General features: G+C 42.2%; 1 protein-coding gene across 1 annotated transcript in view; it reads right to left on the bottom strand.

The window, feature by feature from the left end:
• The window catches only part of oaz2a (ornithine decarboxylase antizyme 2a), a 28589-nt gene extending 5802 nt beyond the window's left edge, over positions 1-22787 (bottom strand). Inside the window, 4 exon segments of the mRNA XM_029758438.1 lie at positions 1595-1767; positions 13160-13240; positions 13242-13308; positions 22578-22787. Coding sequence (XP_029614298.1) covers positions 1595-1767; positions 13160-13240; positions 13242-13308; positions 22578-22687 — 431 coding nt within the window. The 5' untranslated portion in view covers positions 22688-22787.
• Between the last annotated feature and the right edge of the window lie 1284 nt (positions 22788-24071).

Here is a 24071-nt window from a genome sequence, read left to right as displayed (position 1 = left end):
CCTTTGTTAAGAGTCAGTGTGGTGGCGGTGTTGTTGCCAATCCTCACAGCCTATGGTCTGCCCGTCAGGAAGTCCAGGATCCAGTTGCAGACGGTGGTGTCCAGACCCAGGGCTCTGAGCTTGGTGCCGAGCTTGGAGGGGACAATAGTGTTGAATGCTGAACTGTAGTCAATTAACAGAATTCTCACAAAGGTTTTCCTCTGATCCAGATCAGAGTATGTGAGTGGAGTTGAGTGGTCGGAAATCCCGCTCATTGCTCATGGAGCGGTGGCTTGCACACCACTCCGGCGCTCCACGTCCTTTCCAACTGCTTCGCTAAAAACCGCTCCTTGCTCAAAGGAAAATAAAACTGCTGCTCCAAATTCACTCAATTCATTCAAATCACAATTTAACCAACACACATCTATTTTTTTTGACTACCTGAACCTACCATTTGGTTTTGAAGTATTGAAACCAAATCTCCCGAGTGGCGCAGCAGTCTAAGGCACTGCATCTCAGTGCAAGAGGCGTTACTACAGTCTGTAGAGGCTGTATCACATCTGGCCATGATTGGGAATCCCGTTGGGCGGCGCACAATTGGGTTTGGCCATCATTGTAAATAAGAATTTGTTCTTAACTGACTTGCCGAGTTAAATAAAATATAATTTGAATGAAAAGTATTTCATTAAATAACAGGAAAAAGTGACTGTAAGAAGTGCTTATAATTTCAAGTAGGCTACATGTCATACAGTATTAAACAGCATATAAACACTCTAAATAGGTCAGGAGCAAGACAGGTAGCCTAAGAAGGAACGATTAATTTATTATTTAGGTTATATTATTTACATTATTTCAAGGCTATAGCCTTCAAATAAATAAATAGTGAAGCATTTGAATGTGTGACACACTAGGTTGGCAGGGACATTAAGTGCTCAGAATTTAAACATTTAGTTGGATTAAATAATTATCGTTTAAAAATAAGCTGTGACTTACTTAGAATTAAATACAAATGTAAAAAAATGCCTTATTAGGCTCAGTCGTATGTGCCTTTTGAATTCATTTTTAGAAACATGAGTTTGGCCAGAGTCTGGTCCCTGGAGAGCAGGCCAGCATAGGAGAATACCCTCTCAGCGCTTGCAGAGCCACTGGGGACGCTTAACACCCTTTGTGCCACTCTTGCCAGGCTGTGCAGGGATGTGTAGTTTTTTCTTCTTCTGTAGGTAGGCCTAAAGGATTTTAGATAAAATAATCCTATTAAAACTGAAAGCTCCTTGAAAGAGGTAATATGCCAGGCCTATTGGGCCAAAATCAATCATGGCCTTTTGTATAGATAGAACGAAAATGAGATCAGATTTTTTGTTGATAAATACTTTGCTACAATGACACAATGACCCACCTCGTCCTTTCTGTTAGCATGTGCACGCTCCATTGTCCTTATACTATAAATGTTGTCAGAGTATAACTTGCATGTGAAATTAGTAACCTAACAGGTCATCCAACATTTCTGCAATGGGTGTCTGCAGGCAAGCTGGTAGGTCTTAACAAGGGGTATGTGTCTCAGAGCTGTATGTAACACCCTGCCTGTCTGTCCGTCTGCGTGTGTGCCTATGCTTACCCCTCTTTGCTGCCCTCCGCCAGCGCCCCAGCGGGGATCTCCAGAAAGAGGCTGTCCGAGGAGAGGGCTGTTTCCCAGCAGGCCGTGCGGCACTCGCTCAGTTGGTAGTGGAAGTGCAGGATGGCTGGTGTCCCATTGACAGGAGCTGCCCGCGTCACCGTAAGCCTCTCGTCCTTTAGTGGAGAGGAAGGGAGGACAGACGAAAAGGTACATTTCCTGAAGATAATTTGTGTGCTTGCGTCATAGAAACTGTTCACACAGCACTCTGACACCTAGCTCATTTAAGACAACGTCAGTGGCCTTGGCATTTTTCAAAAGAGTGGGGATTAGAGTATTATGTGATGTCTAAATTCTCTAAACCTTGAAAGAATGCAGATTTTCTTTTCTATTGACTGTATTAAATCCCATGAGTTTCCCATGGACTTATTTGAGGTAAAACCAATGAAGTACAGTGTATAAAACCAGGATTTGTCACGAACGTCGTAAGAACATTCAGACCAAAGCGCAGCGTGAAATCGGTTCGACATTTTATTAGAAGTGAACCGCACAAAAAAAACAATAAACGAAACGTTCTGGAGTGCTCACAGGCAACTACACAAAAACAAAACAAGATCCCACAAAACACAGTGGGGAAATGGCTGCCTAAATATGATCCCCAATCAGAGACAACAATAAACAGCTGCCTCTGATTGGGAACCATACCAGGCCAACATAGAAATAGAACAACCTAGATTACCCACCCTAGTCACACCCGGACCTAACCAACATAGAGAATAAAAGACTCTCTATGGTCAGGGCGTGACAGGATTGCTGATGCTATGTATTGGCCAATGAGAGGCTTAAAAGCCACCAGTCAGCCATATTGGTATTCCCCAGTAGGTGCAGTCCTCCATAGGTATGAATGGAATTCTACAGTGTTTCAAGAACAAAATGACATGTATTTAAAGACTGACTGACACTAAAAAAACAATTAATCCCTTTGAAAACGGCCCATGTGGCATTGATATGAGTCAGAAACATTGATTTTTGTGTCAAAATTTACTACAAAGTGTAAATAGGATCATTTTGGTCATAAAGTCAGTCTTGTCTATGACTGAGTTTGGAACCTCAGTGTGTCACAACGAGGTTGGGTTTGGATTACAATTATGTCTATCGTGGGTGAAAAGAGACAATAATGAGATGAATGCGTACTGTCGCCTATCATTGAACGTCTGACTGACATGTCGTGACAGCTGCGTCTTAGAAAATAGCATTGAGCTATATTGTTCATCTGCAGGCTATTATAATACCCTAAGCCTCAACTGTGAGAGGGTCTACTCACACAATTTTGATTAGATTGTCTTTTAGGTTCAAAAGAATTGTGTCCTCTTACATGGTAAGCCTACTGCTTGTAACTTTAGACTATATTGTGCTGTTTGTTTTTTTTGGGGGGGGGGCATGTTGGCATAAACACCATGGCAATTATGCACTCCAACGGTAATTATATGCAACATGCATCAATCCACTATAGGCCTATCAAACAATGTAATTATTACCCCAGGATCACTCCCGTAGTGCAGTTTCTCTGGACCACCGCAAGGTCGGAGTTCAGACAGGCTAGGCCTATTTTAGGAAACTTTCTGAATGGACATAGTGAGAATTAGCAAACTGATACACACACACACACACACACACACACACACACACACACACACACTTAAAAGGACTCATCAACCAAAGCCACCTGCAGCGCATCTCACTCAGACACATAAGCAAATCAATTTCTCCAAAAAAAAGCCTTAGCTTTAAATCCTTTCTGTAGGATATCAAAAACTAGTCTACATTTTAGGATAATGCTAAATCAATGTAGCCTATCATGTAAATTGAGGGGGAAAGTTAAAATCAAATCAAATTGTATTTGTCACATGTGCCGAATACAACAACCTTACCGTGAAATGCTTACAAGCCCTTAACCAACAACGCAGTTTTAAGGGGACGATAGAGACAGCTGTGATATACAATGCCTTCCGAAAGTATTCACACCCATTGACTTTTTGGGGTGGGATTATAATGGATTTAATTGTATTTTTTTCTTGACGATCTATACAAAATACTCCATCAATGTGAAAGAGAAATTCGAACACTTTTAAAGAAGAATGAAAAAGAAAACACTAATATATGTTGATTAGATATACTGTAGTCAATACATGTTAGAATCACCTTTGGCAGCGATTACAGCTGTGAGTATTTTGGGGTAAGTCTCTAAGAGCTTTGCACACCTGGATTGTACAATATTTGGCCATTTATTCTTTTTTGAAACTCTTCAAGCTTGGTCAAGTTGGTTGTTGATCGTTGCTAGACAGCAATTTGAAAGTTTTGCCATAGATTTTCAAACCGGTTTAAATCAAAAACTTTAAATTAGGTCACTCAATGTTCAATGTTGTCTTGGTAAGCAACTCCAGTGTATTTGGCCTTGTGTTTTAGGTTATTGTCCTGCTGAAAGGTGATTTGTCTCCCAGTGTCTGTTGGAAAGCAGACTGAACCAGGTTTTCCTCTAGGATTTTGCCTGTGCTAAGCTCTATTCCGTTTATTTTTATAAAACAAAACAAAAAACTCCATAGTCCTTGCAGTTGACAAGCATTCCCATATGATGCAGCCACCACTATGCTTGAAAATTTGAAGTGGTACTCAGTGATGTGTTGGATTTGCCCCAAACAACAACAGGATAAAAAAATGTATTAGCCAAAAACCTCTGGTCTTTGTGGTTGAATCTGTGCTTGAAATTCATTACTCGACTGAGGGACCTTTACAGATAATTGTATGTGTGGGGTACAGAGATGTGGTAATCATTCAAAAAAATCATGTTAACCACTATTATTGCACTCAGTCCATGCAATTTGTGACTTAATCAAATGTTTACTCCTGAATGTATTTAGGTTTGCAATAACAAAGGAGGTTGAATACTTATTGATTAAAGACATTTTAGCTTTACATTTTTTGTATTAATTTCAAAACATTTCTAAAAACTAAAATTCAACTTTGCCATTGTGTGGTATTGTGTGTAGATCAGTGCCACAACATCTCAATTGAATCCATTTTAAATTCAGACTGTAACATAACAAAATGTGGAAAAAGTCAAAGAGTGTGAATACTTTCTAAAGGCACTGTAGGCCTAGGCTATGAAGATGAAATTGACAACCCTTAGAAAATAGAAACACATAAACGCAACCTGTCCATAGCCTATTAGCCATTGATGAATTTTAGTGAAGCAATGGGTAGTTATGTTGACACTAAGCCTGCATTTACATTTTAGTGCTTTATCTAAATGTGTGACACCACTTATTGATATGGGTAACCTAAACTCCGGCGGATATTTCACTGTTCCCTTCTTGTAATTCACGCATCTCCGCTGGCAACTCTCCTATCCCTTCCCCCTCTCTCTAGCTCTTAAGCAAGTAGCCTAGGCTATACTGAAAATGATTAGCTCTGGTGTGGTGTGATCCCATTGGCTAAATTGATACATTGTCGCAATGATGCATTGCAACAACAACAAAAAAAAAAACAGGCAGAGAAATTCAAACATTCATTCACACAACGAACCCACAGACCTGTCAGCAGCAGACTGTCAGTGGCAGGCTATATAGCCTTTCCTGTATTTTTTGTTGTCTTAAAAAAATTCTGATAATGTCTCCAGTCATATAAAATGTAATTTTTTTTGCCAGGCAAAGAAAGGAGAAGAAATGTCTCTATTTGCCATTTCTAACATAGGCATTGGAAGTCTTCCATGCAGCTCTCACGCAGTAGCGTAGGCTACATATACCTACAATAAAGCAATGTTTTGTAAAGTTTTATATAGGCCTATATGCATTTATTCAAACAAATTATAAAAACAGGATCATCGAATAGCTTCATTAATTCAGTGCCTGTGTTTGTAGCCATGCGTTCAATGTTAGGCTAGGCTATATGTTGTTTGAGATCAATTGTTTTGTACTGTTTAAACAAAGTCTTACAATATCATGGAAAGAAAAATATATACTAAACAAAAATATAAACCCAGCATGTAGTGTTGGTCCCATGTTTCATGAGCTGAAATAAAAGTTCCCTGAAATGTTCCATATGCACAAAAATCGTATTTCTCTCAAATTGTGAGCATTTCTCCTTTGCCAAGATAATTCAAGTTTTGAGGGACCATGCATTTGGCATGCTTACTGCAGGAATGTCCACCAGAGCTATTGCCAGAGGATTGAATGTTCATTTCTCCACCATAAGATTCTAATAATTAGCTGGGTCAGGTTAGTTATAACTGGGGGGAAAAAAACTAAATCATTGTCTAAATGTCCTGGACCATAGGCAATATAATAATAGCGAAGTCCAATGTCCAGCAATAATAATGAGGGCAGCATCACAGCCATAGCCACGGAAAGTAAGGGTGCTAAAGCACCCCTTGAAAAATCGGGAATATATACAGTACCAGTCAAAAGTTTGGACACACCTACTCATTCAAGGGTCTTTCTTTATTACTATTTCTACATTGTAGAATAATAGTGAAGATATCAAACCGATGAAATAACATGTAGTAACAAAAAAAAAGTTAAATAAATCAAAATATATTTTAGATTCCTCAAAGTCGCCACCCTTTGCCTTGATGACAGCTTTGTACACTCTTAGCATTCTCTCAACCAGCTATTAGATTACTCTGCCAATGAAAAACATAATCAACATGTAGATGTTTGTAATGCGTTCATGGTGACATCTATAATAATAACTACTTACACATCACGTGTCAGTTTATCTTTTGATAAAGCAAGGCAGGCTAGCTAACGTTAGCTAGTGAGGCAGGCTAGCTTACGTTTTTTGCTAACATTAGCATAGTTCGCTAGCTAGAGATCTAGCTAGCTAGCTACCTCGTTACAACAGGTCGTAGCTCATACAAGTTTGTGTATTGTCATTTTGGTTGTGAAGTGCAATTTCAAAAAAATGTTGTCCTTTCTTTATAACAAAATGCAATTTATCACTTGGCTGTCTATTGTATCACCCTGTCACAGGCCCTCTGATTCAAAACCACCTAATAAGATGAGGAAGTATATTGGTTTATGAGGATTGCCTGCTGCAGTTCTTCGAAAGATGTCCAGTTTGCAGCCGAACATGCAACATAGAAGACCAGCGAGGGGACCCTCAGCATTACACAGACATGGCCTCACTGTGAGCATTCCTATAAATGGAACGGGGAGGACACTTGAATCAGATTAGTGACATCTGACCTTGTCAAAACAGTTTCGAGTTTTGTCCCAATTCACCTTCATAACCTAGGCTGGTGGAATCAGCCTGATTGCTGTGTTTTACCATTCCATTTCACTTCACATATCATGATATCTGAAGTGAAATAGAAAGGTGAATGCAGCGATCAGGTTGGTTCCACCATGCTAATCATAACCACCATTGATAATGTAATCAGTGCTTTGTGTGTGTGTGTTTGTGTGTGACCGACCAGTATCTTTGATGAAGGGCCAGGAGCCGATCTATGCTGCCATGCCCATCAATGGGGCCCTGGCAAAGACCTCACCTCCTGCTTCACCTCTTGCCTGCTCGGTCGCCGATGGGGAGACCAGAATTAGGTAGGTTTAGTCTGACCTGTTCAACATAGTATATGTTTGTTAGATATCACCTATCCTAACTGCCATCGGTAATTGAACAGTGACTGTGAATGTGTTCATAGATGCATCTATGGAGCCGGCACTTGGAGACTTGCAAGATGATGTGATGGAGTCCTGACCGGCAGACAGCCTTGATTCTGACGTCTCTGAATGGAGAGAGACCTGGCACTTAACACATCCACAATGTGGGACTGAAGGTGATTACTAATAATACAGTACAGCAGAAATGTCTTGTATTTGCAACACCCTTTTCATTATTTTAATTCCATTGGAGACACCAGTTAGTCCTCTCACTCAAACCCTGTCATTTTTTTGTCTTGTTTCACCTACCACACATTTTCCAGGAATATCCGTATAATGTTCCTGAATGTATCCAGAGTATTTTCAGATTTCGTTGCCGTGAAAAGTACAGTAAATGTAAAATTCACATCAAGCGTAATGTTTGGATTCATTCTTGCGTCAGGTGAACTGTTGTGTCCTCATCTTTGGTCTAATCATTGTCCCATAATCTCGAAACTGTTCCCTTGCAATTGCTTCCATGCTTATCCATATGCTTTTCATATTTCTTCCTGTAAGAAACATTTCAATTTAGCCCTATCCATATATGCCAATTCCCATGAGTGTAAAGGGTTAAGGAAAATGTTTTTATTTGTATGTTTAGCTCACATAATACAATGTAAAAGTATTGCTTCAAGACAGCGTTTCCTGTCAGTCATCTAGTGTATACAACAACAACAAAAAAATCACTGGGTAAAACTAATTTCAGCATCAGTCAATTCAGAAATTGAACTGGACACAGTATCCAATACAACCCCACCTCTGTTTTTGTTATTAAATGTGTTTAATGTTGACCCCCCACTTCTCTTTCTCTCTTCTCATTGGTGGTACCTAATAAAAACAGTGGGTAACAGTAGAGCTGCGAGCCTTCTGCTGTCAATGAAAGGGCTCTTTCTTTCATACGGGAGGCAAGGATGTTGATATCACAGGTGTGACTGATCTGTTTAAGCCTAACCCTCTTAGCCCACTCTAAGACAGTCACATGTCTGGGGCAAGGACACACCTGTGTGTGCAAGTGTGTGCAAAGAGAAGGAGGGTAGAGCAGATTCAGGTGCTGCTCTTAAATGCAAGTAAAACTAAATGCATGCTCTTCAACCGATCGCTGCCCGCACCTGCTCGCCCGTCTAGCATCACTACTCTGGACGGTCTGACTTAGAATATGTGGACAACTATAAATACCTAGGTGTCTGGTTAGACTGTAAACTCTCCATCCAGACTCACATTAAACATCTCCAATCCAAAATTAAATCTAGAATCGGCTTCCTATTTCGCAACAAAGCATCCTTCACTCATGCTGCCAAACATACCCTCGTAAAAAAACTAACCATCCTACCGATCCTCGACTTCGGCGATGTCATTTACAAAATAGCCTCCAACACTCTACTCAACAAATTGGATGCATTCTATCACAGTGCCATCCGTTTTGTCACCAAAGCCTCATATACTACCCACCACTGCGACCTGTATGCTCTCGTTGGCTGGCCCTCGCTTCATACTCGTCGCCAAACCCACTGGCTCCAGGTCATCTACAAGTCTCTGCTAGGTAAAGCCCCGCCCTCTCAGCTCACTGGTTACCATAGCAGCACCCACCCGTAGCACGCGCTCCTGCAGGTCTATCTCACTGGTCACCCCCAAAGCCAATTCTTCCTTTGGCCGCCTCTCCTTCCAGTTCTCTGCTGCCAATGACTGGAACGAAGTGCAAAAATCTCTGAAACTGGAGACTCTTACCTCCCTCACTAGCTTCAAGCACCAGCTGTCAGAGCAGCTCACAGATCACTGCTCCTATACATAGCTCATCTGTAAATAGCCCATCCAATCTACCTCATCCCCATACTGTATTTATTTATTCATCTTCGTCCTTTGCACCCCAGTATCTCAACTTGCACATTCATCTTCTGCACATCCTACCATTCCAGTGTTTAATTGCTTTAGTGTAATTACTTCACCACCATGGCCTATTTATTGCCTTACCTCTCTTATTCTACCTCATTTGCACATGCTGTATATAGATTTTTCTACTGTATTATTGATTGTATGTTTGTTAATTCCACGTGTAACTGTGTTGTTGTACGTGTCGAACTGCTTTGCTTTATCTTGGCCAGGTCGCAGTTGCAAATGAGAACTTGTTCTCAACTAGCCTACTTGGTTAAATAAAAGGTGAAAAAATAAAATAATAATAAATAAAGGTGCGAATACACTTGCAAAGAGACTCGTGTGTGCTCGGGGCCTCCCGAGTGGCGCAGTGGTCTAAGGCACTGCGTCGCAGTGCTAGCTGTGCCACTAGAGATCCTGGTTCGAGTCCAGGCTCTGTCGCAGGCGGCCGCGACCGGGAGACCCATGGGGCGGCGCACAATTGGCCCAGCGTCATCCGGGTTAGGGGAGGGTTTGTCCGGCAGGAATATTCTTGTCCCATCGCGTTCTAGCGACTCCTGTGGTGGGCCGGGCGCAATGCACGCTGGCACGGTCGCCAGGTGTACAGTGTTTCCTCCGACACATTGGTGCGGCTGGCTTCCGGGTTAAGCGAGCAGTGTGTCAAGAAGCAGTGCGGCTTGGCTGGGTTGTGTTTTGGAGGACGCACGGCTCTCGACTGTCGCTTCTCCCGAATCCGTACGGGAGTTGCAGCGATGAGACAAGACTGTAACTACTACCAATTGGATACCACGAAATTGGGGAGAAAAAGGGGTAAAAGTAAAAAATAATAAGTATATAAAATGTGTGTGTTCAGCATCCACGGTAGCACAGATGGGAATTAAAAACCCAAAGGATATTGTGGTAGAGAGCTTCAAGTTCCTCTGTGTTCAAATCACTAAGGACGTATCATGGTCCAAACAAACCAACACAGTCGTGAAGAGAGCACTACAACACCTCTTCCCCCTCAGGAGACTAAAAGATTTGGCATGAGCCCTCAGATCCTCAAAAAGTTCTAAAGCTGCACCATTGAGAGCATCTTTACTGGCTGCATCACAGCTTGGTATGGCAACTGCTTGGCATCTGACCGTAAGGCGCTACAGAGGGTAGTGCGTATGGCCCAGTACATCACTGGGGCTGAGCTCCCTGCCATCCAGGACCCCTATACCAGGCTGTCAGAGGAAGGCCCAAACAATTGTCAGACTCCAGCCACCAAAGTCAGACTGTTCTTTCTGCTCCCGCACGGCAATCGGTACCGGATCGTCAAGTCTGGGACAAAAAGGCTCATGAACAGCTTCTACCCCCAAGCCATAAGACTGCTGAACAGTTAATCAAATCACAGATAGACACACTTTCACACACGCTGCTGCTACTCTGTTTATTATCTATCCTGATTGCCTAGGTCACTTTAACCTCTACTTACATGTACATACAGTGCATTCGGAAAAGTATTGAGACCCCTTGACTTTTTCCACATTTTGTTACCTTACAGCCTTATTCTAAAATGGATACAATAAAACATTTTCCTCATCAATCTACACACAATACCCCATAATGACAAAGTGAAAACGGGTTTTTAGAAATTTTAGCACATTTATAAAAAAAACAGAAATACCTTATTTACATAAGTATTGTAATGAAACAGCAGGGAGCAGGTATCGAACCCTCGACCTTCTAGCCCAAAGTCCGGCGCGCTATCAACTGTGCCGCAAAAGCATGCTCGAGCGGTAGAGTCGATTTCCACGCTTATAAACCCAGGGTCGTCATACTACTTCCTCCTTTCAAAGAGTGCGTCCTCGCGCTAGCTTGCGACTCTACGTCTTACAGGAACGCGCTCACCGGCCAAACACACGCATTGTCGTGGATGCAAGGTCCGATCACTTCTGACACCAATGTAATGAAACAGCAGGGAGCAGGTCTCGAACCCTCGACCTTCAAGCCCGAAGTCCGGTGCGCTATCGACTGTGCCGCAAAAGCATGCTCGAGCGGCAGAGTCGATTTCCGCGCTTATAAACCCAGGGTCGTCACACTATTCAGAGCCTTTGTTATGAAACTCAAAATTGAGCTCAGGTGCATCCTGTTTCCATTGATAATCTTTGAAATGTTTCTACAACTTGAGTGGAGTACATCTGTGGTAAATTCAATTGATTGGACATGATTTGTAAAAGCACACACCTGTCTATATAAGGCCCCACAGTTGACAGTGCATGTCCGTAGAGCTCCGAGACAGGATTGTGTAGAGGCACAGATCTGGGGAAGGGTACCAAAAGATTTCTGCAGCATTGAAGGTCCCCAAGAACACAGTGGCCTCCATTCTTAAATGGAAGATGTTTGGAACCACCAAGACTCTTCTTAGAGCTGGCCACCCAGCCAAACTGAGCAATCGGGGGAGAAGGGCCTTGGTCAGGGATGTGACCAAGAACCCAATGGACACACTGACAAAGCTCCAGAGTTCCTCTGTGGAGATGGGAGAACCTTCCAGAAGGACAACCATCTTTTCAGCACTCCACCAATCAGGCCTTTATGGTAGAATGGCCAGACGGAAGCCATTCCTCAGTAAAAGGCACATGACAGCCCGCTTAGACTCTCAGACCATGAGAAACAAGATTCTCTGGTCTGATGAAACCAAGATTGAACTCTTTGGCCTGAATGCCAAGCGTCACATCTGGAGGAAACCTGGTACCATCCCTATGGTGAAGCATGGTGGTGGCAGCATCATGCTGTCACAATGTTTTTCAGCGGCAGGGACTGGGAGACTAGTCTGGATCGAGGGAAAGATGAACGGAGCAAAGTACAGAGATATCCTTGATGAAAACCTGGCCCAGAGCGCTCAAGACCTCAGACTGGGGTGAAGGTTCACCTACTAACAGGATAACAACACTAAGTACACAGACAAGACAACACAGGAGTAGCTTCAGGACAATTATCAGAGCCCAGACTTGAACCCGATCTAACATCTCTGAAGAGACCTGAAAATAGCTGTGCAGCGACGCTCCCCATCCAACCTGACCGAGCTTGAGAGGATCTGCAGAGAAGAATGGTAGAAACTCTCCAAATACAGGTCTGCCAAGCTTGTAGCATCATAGCCAAGAAGACTTGAGGCTGTAATCGCTGCCAAAGGCGCTTCAACAAATTACTGAGTAAAGGGTCTGAATACTTATGTAAATGTAATATTTACATTTTTCAGAAGAACAGTTTTTGCTTTGTCATTATGGAGTATTGTGTGTAGATTGATTTTAGAATAAGGCTATAACCTAACAAAATGTGGAAAAAGTCAAGGGGTCTGAATACTTTCCGAATGCACTGTATTACCTCAATTACCTACACATTGACTCTGTACCAGTAGTCCTTGTATATAGTCTCATTATTGTTATTTTATTGTGTTACTATTTTTTTTATTGTACTTTTTTTATTGTACTCTGCATTGTTGGAAAAGGGCTCATAAGTAAGCATTTCACTAAATGTCTACACCTTTTGTATTTGGCATATGTGACAAATAACATTTGATTTGACTTGATATTATGATATTAGCTCTTGGACAATGCACACTTTCTAGATCACCATGTATAGAAATCTATGGTTGATAAACTATCTCAGTTATTTTGACTGCCTCTGTTCAAACCATATATGGTTTCAATAGTCAGCCAGAGCTATAGATCAGCAGCATTTTCATGTACCATAATTGTACATAAGACACCTTGTTATCAGGTTATTACTTTGACAGTACACTGTGTACATTAGAAATGCTGACATGGGGTGATCAGGGCAAAATAGGAAGTGCATGTAGGATGCCTGTGTTGTCTCAGCATAAAGAGCATAAATCATTCAATGATATTCAGCTTTTCAGAGGATCCATTTGAGCAAGGCGAGGCTCAGACTCGTTTATCATGATCACTTAAGGAGTATTTACGGGTTGATGTGATTTGTTGACCAGTGACTGCAATGAAGTTGCCTCTGGGGTTCTCACCTTGTGTAGTAACAGGCCGAGAGAGTGATCCCTGCCAGTCCCTCGCCCACCCGGGATCTTCAAGTGTGGGTGAGGGGCATCAGGAGCACCACAGAGGCCCCGGAGCCTGGTGCCTGGAGCAGTGGAACCTGGAGCCCACTAACAAAGAACTGCAGAGAGGGGATGGAAGGAAAAAGAGAGAGAGATGAATGACCATGCCACAGGATTCATGAAAGAGACATGAAAAGCAGGAGCACTTGACTGATTGACCATTCAGGTTTAGATTTGTCGGTTTTGAGAGATTTGGGGCAAGGTTTGGGATATATTTGATTTGCCTAGTCTCATTCACCAGCCTTGTGTCTGTTGGCAGCTATTAACTTGATAAAATGTTGGCGGAGATACTATTTCCGTAAAACCATTGATTCAGTGTTTCAACATAGGACCAGGATCAATAAGTAGTTAAAAGGGCCCAGGGTATTTAATCTTCTTTCCTAGAGGTACCAGTTCTGTCTCAAATTGCACCCTATTCCCTACATAGTGCACTACTTTTGACCAGAGCCCTATGGATCCTGGTCAAAAGTAGCACACTATACAGGGAATAAGGTGCCATTTGGGATGCAGACACCGTTACAATAACACTAAGTGGTGCACTGCCATGTCATAAAGTCACCGGGACACTACTCAACCCACATACCTCCCGTTGCTACTCTACTTGGACATTTATGATTTTAATACACTTAATGGAAGTGGATGGCTAATTGGAACCAAGCGCCCAAGTAATAAAAGTGCCCAGTTTGCATTAGATTGATGTCTTTCTTTGGTTGTGTTCAATTTGCCAGCTTGTTGCGTCACTGGCACTATGACAGTCCTACCTTAGTGTTAATCAAGTGCTGTTCCACAAATACCACCAAATAACAGCACCTCAGTAACAACACCTCTTTGCTCCTGCCTATGCCAAAGGCAAAGTAATATAGTTAGGTTTTGAGAAGTCGCAGTATGCCATCTGCACTACTTCTAAACTCGGCAACCTCAACCTTCATTGAGGCAGGCGATGTCATAGAGAACAAATGGACTTTTACAATAACAACCTGCTGAAGTTAAGTGTTAGCTCTGCCTCTGTCAATGCCCGCCCCCTCTGTGTTATTCATGGTTCACCTCACTGCAGTCCTTGGCTGGAACAGCTTGCCCTATTTCTCCCCGAGTCATGTCTAATCAGGGCCGGAAGAATAGTGCATTATACCATGACATGCTGTGCTGTGGCCAGTACTTGTCATTGTCTGCTCTCATAAGACGTCTCGTAAACATCCCATAAGACTAAAGCAGCCGCCAAGCCTCTTATCAGACGCAGGTAGTACTGAATGTACAAAATCAGTGGCCTTCACCTTGAGCTTTAAGGCAGGCTGAAGAGGCATGGCTGGTTTTAACTTTCTCTGGGGCAGACAAGTAAACAAGTCTGTGTAAACAACTCTTTGGCCTCAGGGCCTTTCGACTAGTAATAAATAATACTAACCCAGCCTAAACCATAAACAAGGTAAATAATCAAAATGTCAAGGGTGGCCGACTCTGGTCTCCGGTCCTGCAAATATTGTTATGGAACAAATGTGCGCACACACTGTAGCTCTTCAGGAAGGGGGTTGTCTATGCTACCCATTGTTGCAATATGGGAATTTATTTTCAAAGCTATGAAATTATCAGCACTTAAATCGAAAAGTCACACTACACTGTGGTTTGACTTGAGAGGCAGCAGACGAACTACTGTGATGTGAAGAGAAAGGATCTGGCTTGTTTGTGATGCATGCCTTTCCACCACAAGGGCATGATCTGTAAACACCTCTGCAAATAGCCTAGTCGGGGCCCAAGAACACACATCTTGGTCGTTTGGAGTTACGGGGCCTAGTTTCAGGCCAGTAGTAAGAATAGCCCAATGCTCCCGAGGGGGCTTACAAAAACATTGCATGGGCCAGTATTACCATTAAGAAAATGTGCCGCCACACATTTGACCGGCAGCATTTTAATTTACCAGAAATTAACCGGACCCATACGCATTGGGTGCATAACCCAATTAGGGCATCCAACCACAGTGCTCAGAATGACAAATCACATTTAGATTATGGTAGTTCATCTTAACAGACCATGCAAGTCGAGGACGCAACAACATGGGTCCTTCTTACCGAATTCCGATGTGTACTTTGAAGATTTTAGAATAATGCCCCATTCACATCAACCATAAGTAGTCCACTACATTGCCACAGAGGTAATTAATTTGAATGGGGACCGTGCACAACGGAGTGGAATCACAACGCCCCCTTACGGTTGAAGGCTCAGTTCATCAGTCCGTCGAAGAACAGGAAGTTGCCAAACCACTGAAGAAGATGAAAATGTGGTTTTGGACGATGGATTTATGGGATAGCTAGCAACTTGTAAACAATTACACATTCCTATATGTGAGTACTATATTAATAGTATTGTAATGAACAGCAGGGAGCAGGTCTCGAACCCTCGACCTTCAAGCCCGAAGTCCGGCGCGCTATCGACTGTGCCGCAAAAGCATGCTCGTCCGGCAGAGTCGATTTCCGCGCTTATAAACCCAGGGTCGTTACAGTATGTTAAATAATACATCGTTACTGTTATGCCAATTATACTTCATGACTGTTGCCTCCCGTTTTAGTTTGTGATGGTAATGGCGTTTGTTTTTTATGATAATTATTAGGTGGAGGTCGCTAGCTACAGTATAGCCTAGATCTTAGCTAGCTAGCTGCTCTGTAAGCTAGCTTGACTTGCTATAAAGTTATAGAAACAAGTTCAGGAAAAAGTAAACAAAACATGTTTTATTATCAACTGAAACAATGTTTCCACCTGTCTTGAATAAAAAGGTCATATTTGACAATCTCACAAAATAAATGCGGTCCCTGACAAGACACTAGGCTCTCCATCTTATCTTGCATTGTGAAAACCTCCTTAAAAACTCTCCCTCCAGTAGCTGAACAAGATTGCATGAAGATGACGTATGGCATAATGAAACCCGTTACGATGTAAATGAGGCATAACTGTCCACATTTACTTTTCCTCAGCCAACAAGACAAGTAACAAACAGCAAAATCACTAGCCTATGTCAATCTACTATACCCCAAAGTAGAAAAGTTGACCTATTCTATTGGTCACCCTGTAGATAAAGAAGTAGCCTATTCCTAACAGACTGTGGGACGATAGATTCCAAATTCATACAACCAGTAGGCCTGGGCTACATAAAACAACTTTAAAAGGCAATGAGGCTGATGCAACAGATTAGAATGATTAGCTTAAATGTTGATAAACTATTATTTCTTCACATTGTACGCGCAGCAATGCACACAAGGCAGTAGGCTACGCGAAAATGTTCATTCCATGATGCAATTAGCATAAAAACACTGTTGTCAAAAGTGGATGGGAGCGGTTGGGAGCGGTTCCATGTGACCAAGATGAAAATATCCATTCGAAATTTAGAAAGAGGGAAGATCTGAAGATGCAACGCGATTTAGAATTGTTGCGCAATGATTGGGTTTATAAAAGCACGTTTCACTCCAGCAGCAATGAAAGAGCTGTTTGAGGAGCTGAAGCAGCAGATGTTCTGCTCAAATGTTTTGTATCTGCATGCTGGGCGCATGTGATGAATAAGATAAATAACGAATATACACACGCGCCAATTTAATTCCACAGAAGAATGCAAATTAACCGCATAATGTATTTCCATCAACTGGTATTTCTATCGATTAATAGGCTAAAAAACGTTATTTCGCAATGGGTTTTTTGTCCTTTTCCCTGACAATTGGCCGTTGTGAATTTTCTTCATCTTCTTTAAAAAAAAAAAAAGATATCGGCCAAAAGCCAGCTATTACTGGCTAACTGAAACCCTGGCATGGGGTCACATTCACTCTGGGGAGTGTCTGTATGACTCGCCCGCAGCCAGTGTGGACTGGTGGTTAGCCACGTAAGTTCAGAAGCTTTTCAAATAAATTATTATTTGTCACATGTGCCGAATACAATGGGTGTAGACTTTACGGTGAAATGCTTGCTTACGAGCCCTTCCCAATGATGCAGAGTTAAACACCCTCTGTAGTGCTTTACGGTCGAGGGTGGTGCATATACCATACCAAGTGGTGATGCAGCCAGTCAAGATGCTATCGATGGTGCAGCTGTAGAACTTTGAGGATTCAAGGGCCCATGACAAATCTTTTCAGCCTCCTGAGAGCATCTTCTCGTGTCCTCTTCACGACTGTTTGGGTGTGTGTGGACCATGTTAAGCCCTTAGTGATATGGACGCCAAGGAACTTGAAGCTCTTGACCCGCTACACTACAGCCCTGTCGATGTGGATGGTGGCGTGCTCTCCCCTCTTTCTCCTGTAATGCACGATCAGCTCCTTGGTCTTACTGATGTTGAGGCACCACACTGCCAAGTCTCTGACCTCCTCCCTGTAGGCTGTCTCATTGCTGTCGGTGATCAGGCCTACCACCTCTGTGGCGACAAAAAAATGACAGCAAAATTGAGGATAGTGTTGGAGTTGTGCGTGGCCACGCAATTGTGGGTGAACAAGTACAGGACGGGACTAAGCACACACACCTGAGGGGCCTCTGTGTTGAGGTTCAGCGTGGCAGTGGTGTTGTTGCCTACCCTCACCACCTGTGACCGGCCCATCAGGAAGTCCAGGATCCAGTTGCAGTGGGAGGTGTTCAGTCCCAGGGTCCCGAGCTTGGCGACGAGCTTGGAGGGGACTATGGTGTTGAAGGCTGAACTGTAGTCTATGAACAGCATTCTCACATAGTTATTTCCCCTCTTGTCCAGGTGGGAGAGGGCAGTATGAAGTGCAATTGAGATTTTGTCATCTGTGGCTTTGTTGGGGCGGTATGAGACTTGGAGTGGGTCCAGGGTGTCTGGAATGATGGTGTCATGACCAGCCTTTCAAAGCACTTCAATTACAGATGATAGTCATTGAGGCAGTTAACCATTGAGTTCTTGGGAACAGGGACAATGTCGTTCAGCCTGAAACATGTTTGGATTATAGACTGGGACAAGGAGAGATTGAAAATGTCTGTGAAGACACTTGCCAGCTGGTCTGTGCATGCTCTGAGAACGCGCCCTCGTATTCCGTCTGGCTCGGCTGCCTTACGAGTGTTAACCCGTTAAAAAGTTTTACCTACATGGCCCCAGAGAGCGAAATCACACAGTCATCTGGAACAACAGGGGCTTTCATACAAGACTGTGTGTTGTTTTCCTCTAAGTGAGCATAAAAGGCATTTTGCTCATTTGGAAGTTCTTCGTCACTCACGGGTGGGTTTCCCATTTTAGTCTGTTTATTGTCTGCAAGCCCTGCCACATACAACGAGCATCAGAGCCGGTGTAAATAGGATTCCACTTCCTATGTTGTTTTTCATTTTTTATGTCTCGGAGTTAATAGTTGCCTTTTATGTGTCCATATCTGTGTCCCGTTCCTTGTAAGCGGTAGCTCTAGCCTAGTGCGTAAATGTATTGATGAAGTCCGTGACGGATGTGTAAACTCCTCAATGCTATCAGATGAATCCCAGAACATATCCCAGGCTTGTACTAGCAAAACAGTCTTGTAGCCTCGCGTCTGCTTCATCAGACCACGTCCGTATTGGGCATGTCACTGGTACTTCCTGTTTGAGCTTTTGTTTGTAAGCAGGAACCAGGAGGATAGTCATGGTCTGATTTACTGAAGGGAGGGCAAGGGAGGGCCTTCTATGTGTTTCTGTGGGTAGAATAAAAATGGTCTAGCGTTTTAGCGCCCCTATTGGCACAGGAAACGTGTTGGTAGAAGTGAGGTAGAACGGTTTTAAGTCTCCCCTCGTTAAAGTCTCCGCCCACCAGAAATGATGCCTCTGGGTTTGCGGTTTTTTGTTTGTTTATAGCCCCATACAGTTCGTAATTCAATCAAAAGTGGTTTCTAGGAGTTACCTTGGAAAGGCTTTGAGAGAGCATTATCTACCAGTTGCTGTTCTTATAGTTGATTTAGTTAATAAAAAATGTAATAGTTAATCTATTGATTATATTATTTCAAATGTGCAGCGCAAAATCTAGCAGTGCAAAAAATTATGCTCTTTGGGCGAATCCTGGAAACTCCTAGTAGGTGACTTGCATTGATTTATTTGTTGTCACTAGCCACATGATTACTCAATGTGTCACGAGATGATGAGAACATTCCAACAGTTTCAGGAGGGTCACAGCTCCTAAAAAGTTTTGAACCAGCTCAGCATTCTTAGTTGTGCTAACACTTTCTCGGGCACATTCCATTTTATACATTTACCAGACACTCTTATCCAGAGTGACTTACAGTAGTTAGTGCAGGTTTTGTTTTTACTTTTTTGTACTGGTCCCCCATGGGAATCAAACCCACAACCCTGCCGTTGCAAGCGCAATGTTCTGCCAACTTCCTAAGGAGGTTACAGTTAGGGTTAAATAATGGTGGCACTGCTAATAAAATGCTGAGAACCAGCACCTTTTTCCATTCCCTTATATAGGAAAGCGCCTGTCCTTGCACGAAATGCCAGCTTGTTTTGAAAGGCAACACTCTCACCCTCTGACATTCAGACCACCCCCCCCCCCACCAGTGCCAAAGGGCGCTAGGCTAAATAACCACAGTCACAAGTTCAAAAACTAACAACAACCACTGCACCCTAGTATAAACATTATTCAAGTCTTGCAGCAGTGACCTAGCTTGCACCGTACTGTATTAACATACTGGTGAGGTATTAATCATATCTGTGTTGCAGGCACAGCACTGGGACACAAGAATATAAGTGCGTCATGCACCATGTATTCTCCCAGGACTTGTGTTAGGAGAGTGTGAGAGAGTGGTTGTATAATCACTGGAACCCAGGCAAGCATACCAAACTCTGCATTAGGGTTTAATATAGAGTACACTGCAGTGCAATGAGAGAGTACTGTATGGAAGGTCGATAAATAATATGGTCTGAAGGTGATAGGTAAATCCAAAACCCATAGTGCTTTTTGTCTGGTCAGGGTTTTTTCGATTATTTCAAATATCATGAGTTCTGCAATTATTAATAAAACTGGTTTCTTCAGTCCATTTCTCTTGGTGCTGCAGTTGTTTGAGTTTCAACCTTTGGCAGCCTGATTTGAGTTAATTATTCCTTAGAATCCAAAGCCATTATCTATGTTTGCCCTGGTGACTGGTTAAGAGTTTTGTGTGGCACAAGTCCAAGGAACACAAGGCTCCAAAACAGGATACTATTCCTCGCAAGTCTTCCAGGAAAGCGCAAACAGACTAGCTCTGAGAGTTGGTGGCCAAACCACCTCTTACCAGCCAGTTAATCTATGGGTCAAACCTGAGCTGCTCCAAATATTTTATAACTAGTTTTATACAATTTAAGTGAGTCAACAATATACTATTAACCATACTATTAACCATTGGCCTACTGGATAAACAAATCCTTGCCTACATAGCAAACCAAAAGTTCCCATGAACTTGATGGGTAAGATTTAGAGCTGTACAGTATAAGTGTGAATGTAGGTTCTCGTTTCTAAAAAAAACCCAGGATACCAAACTGAGAAGTTCTGGTAATTCGAGCTGCGTGTGCTCATTGGAGACCACCATGTGTACCCTGTCCCGATCCCCTTTCCACTCTTGACTTGGCTTAGGTCAAGAGTATCATGACCACAGTAAATGTCACCTGACAGCCAGAACCTACTACTTACAAAAATGTTTATATGACGTTTGTCTTAACCTACAGTACTGTATCAAGTTGCATTCAGGATGCCATTTTAGGACAGAACAGCACATCACAAGGTGATCCCTTGAGGAGAGCAGTGTACTGTACAGCATGTCATAGCCTCATCTGATCTATTCAAAGTGTTCCCCTATCATCCATAGAAATTAATCGCATTAGACTAGAAAGAAAATGGTACTGTTAAACAGATCCATAGCATCCCACACAGGTTTCCACTGGTGCTTTAGCCACAAGCTAATATAATCTAGTCCAAGCCCATTGGGGGCTCGGCTGGTTGTGTAATAGTGTGTGTCTGTGTGATGTAGGGCAGCTGATGCCTTCTGCTGACAGGGACATAAGCTAGCACGCTAGTGAATGGACCCTGCGCTTGCCACCACACATGTAAAACATGAATGCACATGCATGCATAGTACACACACATACTATGTTGTCAATGTAATATTCAATGTAGGCTATTTTGATATTCTTAGCTTCTGCATATCATGTAATGCATACTTTTATGAGACAGGCTGGTGGTACATGATGATGGAATACTGCTGTGGACATTGACACTCATTCTTGAAAAGGCAGTACTGTGTTTACCAAGATTGAGTGATAGGCTATAAACGACTCTCCTGATGGAACATGGAAGAAGATTCTGAAGATGATAGCATTGTGGATGCATCACGTCATTATATAGGCTAGTCTAGGAGGATGCTGTTGCTCTGCTGCTTCGACTACAGCTAAGCAACCCTGTCCTTTGACGCAAAGCTGATTTTCGATGAAAGCAAAAAAATCTAAGTAGGTCTAGGCATGGGGGTGATATCAGGTTATAGGTAGGCATGGCACCTGGACAGATTATGGCAACAATAGCCTAATAATAAGAGATGCATCTATATTTTTCCATATTAACATCTTATTTATATTAAAGGGATACTAACCCTATTGATTTGACTTTCTAATAAAATATGCGGCATTAGTGCGACATTTGGGGCATCAAGAAAATAGGTTACGTTCACTGACACTGCACAAAATGAAATGTCCCGTGCGCAGAAAGTACAAGGCGGAAATGTTTTTGGTAATTCGATCCATCTTCTACGCTGTATGAAAACAACTTCGTGGGACAATTGTTGTAGACTTAGGGGTAAGCATTATAAAAAAATATTAAGTATAGGCTAATTTAATTATTGTTGGAGCAATTAAATGCAAATGTATGTGCGCAATAGGGTCATTGTTGAATACATTGATACAAAATTGCCTATAACCAATAACAAACAATATGTGGTCTAGGTTATGCATGTAGGCGTACAAATGCTATTAGGACATGTTACATTATATGGGCCTAGTATGTGACATCGACACTATTCTATTAGTGTTCATAAATAGTATAGAAAATTCACATGCATAATGCTACTGTAAATTAATCTAATCAAAAACCTAAAGCAAATCATGAATACATCAGCTATAATTGATAACCTACAGACAGGAATATACAGCCAAATATTCAGTGTTATTATCACAACATGAAATATCTGGATATTAGTGTGTTATTCTGAAAAGTTAAAGGGTGGAAAATTAATGCGTTTAAATATTCGTAATCATTTAAATATTCATAATCAATGGTCAGTTTAGCAAATCAATGAAAAAAAAAGATTAGGAAAATAAATATCTATAATTGTAGAAATGTATTCGCAAAATCGTGTAAGACATTGCCTACCTTTCCTCGGTATTCAGCATGATACCCTCGAGGAAATCGAAAACTTTATGTCCTTTTTGACAACCAAAGCAATGACTATTTAACAGAAGCTCCACGGAGAAGTGCACCATCCGTAAAAAAACGGAATTAGAGTTAACTCCGGCGCGGTTCTAGCTATATAATATGAGGCTTCAATTCGCAAAAGGAACAGCCGTAGACGCCTCTGCATCGACTATAGTGTTGATGCTGGAAAGGGGCTATTTATATGCCCGTCCGGCACGACCATTGGAATCATGGGTAATTCAAAGCCGGAAGCAATGTACTAGCTATTGACCGATTGGGTAAAGACAGTACAGTATGAAGATACGCAGAAACAGCTTCTCCAATAGAAATCCCCGATCACGTATGTAGACGATGTCATGGCAACGTTGGCTAGCTAAACTCATGCTCAGAAACACGTAATCGTCTAACGTTCGTCTTGTGCCAAACTGCGCATGTGCAGACCGTCAAACCAACGGCACTCTTAGCATATAAAGTTGTTTTTGACGAAAATTAAAACGTGTAGGTTTGTAAATTCCACGAGGTTGGATTAATAACATGTTCAACTACTTAAGACATTGGCTCGAATTTAGGTTGTGCCTTTTAGATTTTTAGATAATTAACAACTAAGAAATAATTTTTCACTTATTTTATTAACTTCTCACACCCTACCCTAAATCTAACCGTAACCATTGTCAGCGTGTTCTTCTTCGCAAGCGTATGCTGAGCTTCTGCGTTTAGAAACTCTGTGATTTGTGTGTGTTTCAAATAGGAAGATTAGTGCTAACTGGAATCCTTGGGAAATCCCGACCCTAAACATAACCTTTAGCCATAACGCTTACCTAAGCCTACCCTTAACCCATACCTTAAATATTTTATAATTAATTTGCATTGATGATAGAGTGATTAGAGGGACAATAGAGTGCTGAGTACCAGGCATTTAACACGTTTGGTAGGCTATGAAATGTATGCATTCACTACTGTAAGTCGCTCTGGATAAAAGTGTCTGCTTAATGACTAAAATGTAAATGTAAATGTAAATTTGCTAGGTAAGTAAGTGAAACTTAAAGTGGAAAAAAATGCAAAATCTCTTCTCCTTCATTTTGGAAGTAATGAATTTCTTCACAACTGTTAAACTATTGTCTTTCTCTCTCTTTGGGTCAACTAATCACCACAGTGCTAGCTAGCTGTAGCTTATGCTTTCAGTACTAGATTCATTCTCTGATCCTTTGATTTGGTGGACAACATGTCAGTTCATGCTGCAAGAGCTCTGATAGGTTGGAAGACGTCTTCCAGAAGTTGTCATAATTATTGTGTAAGTCTATGGAAGGTGGTGAAAACCATGAGCCTCCTAGGTTTTCTATTGAAGTCACTGTATCCAGAGGAGGACGGAAGCTAGCTGTCTTCCGGCTACACCATGGTGCAACCCTACAGAGTGTTGTTGACGCTACTGTAGAGCTTCATTGCGAAACAGTG

This window comes from Salmo trutta, chromosome 7 (assembly GCF_901001165.1).
Source record: "Salmo trutta chromosome 7, fSalTru1.1, whole genome shotgun sequence".
Classification (NCBI taxonomy): Eukaryota; Metazoa; Chordata; class Actinopteri; order Salmoniformes; family Salmonidae; genus Salmo; species Salmo trutta.
The sequence above is the reverse complement of the archived record's forward strand: the minus strand, read 5'-3'. Positions and strand labels throughout refer to the sequence as shown.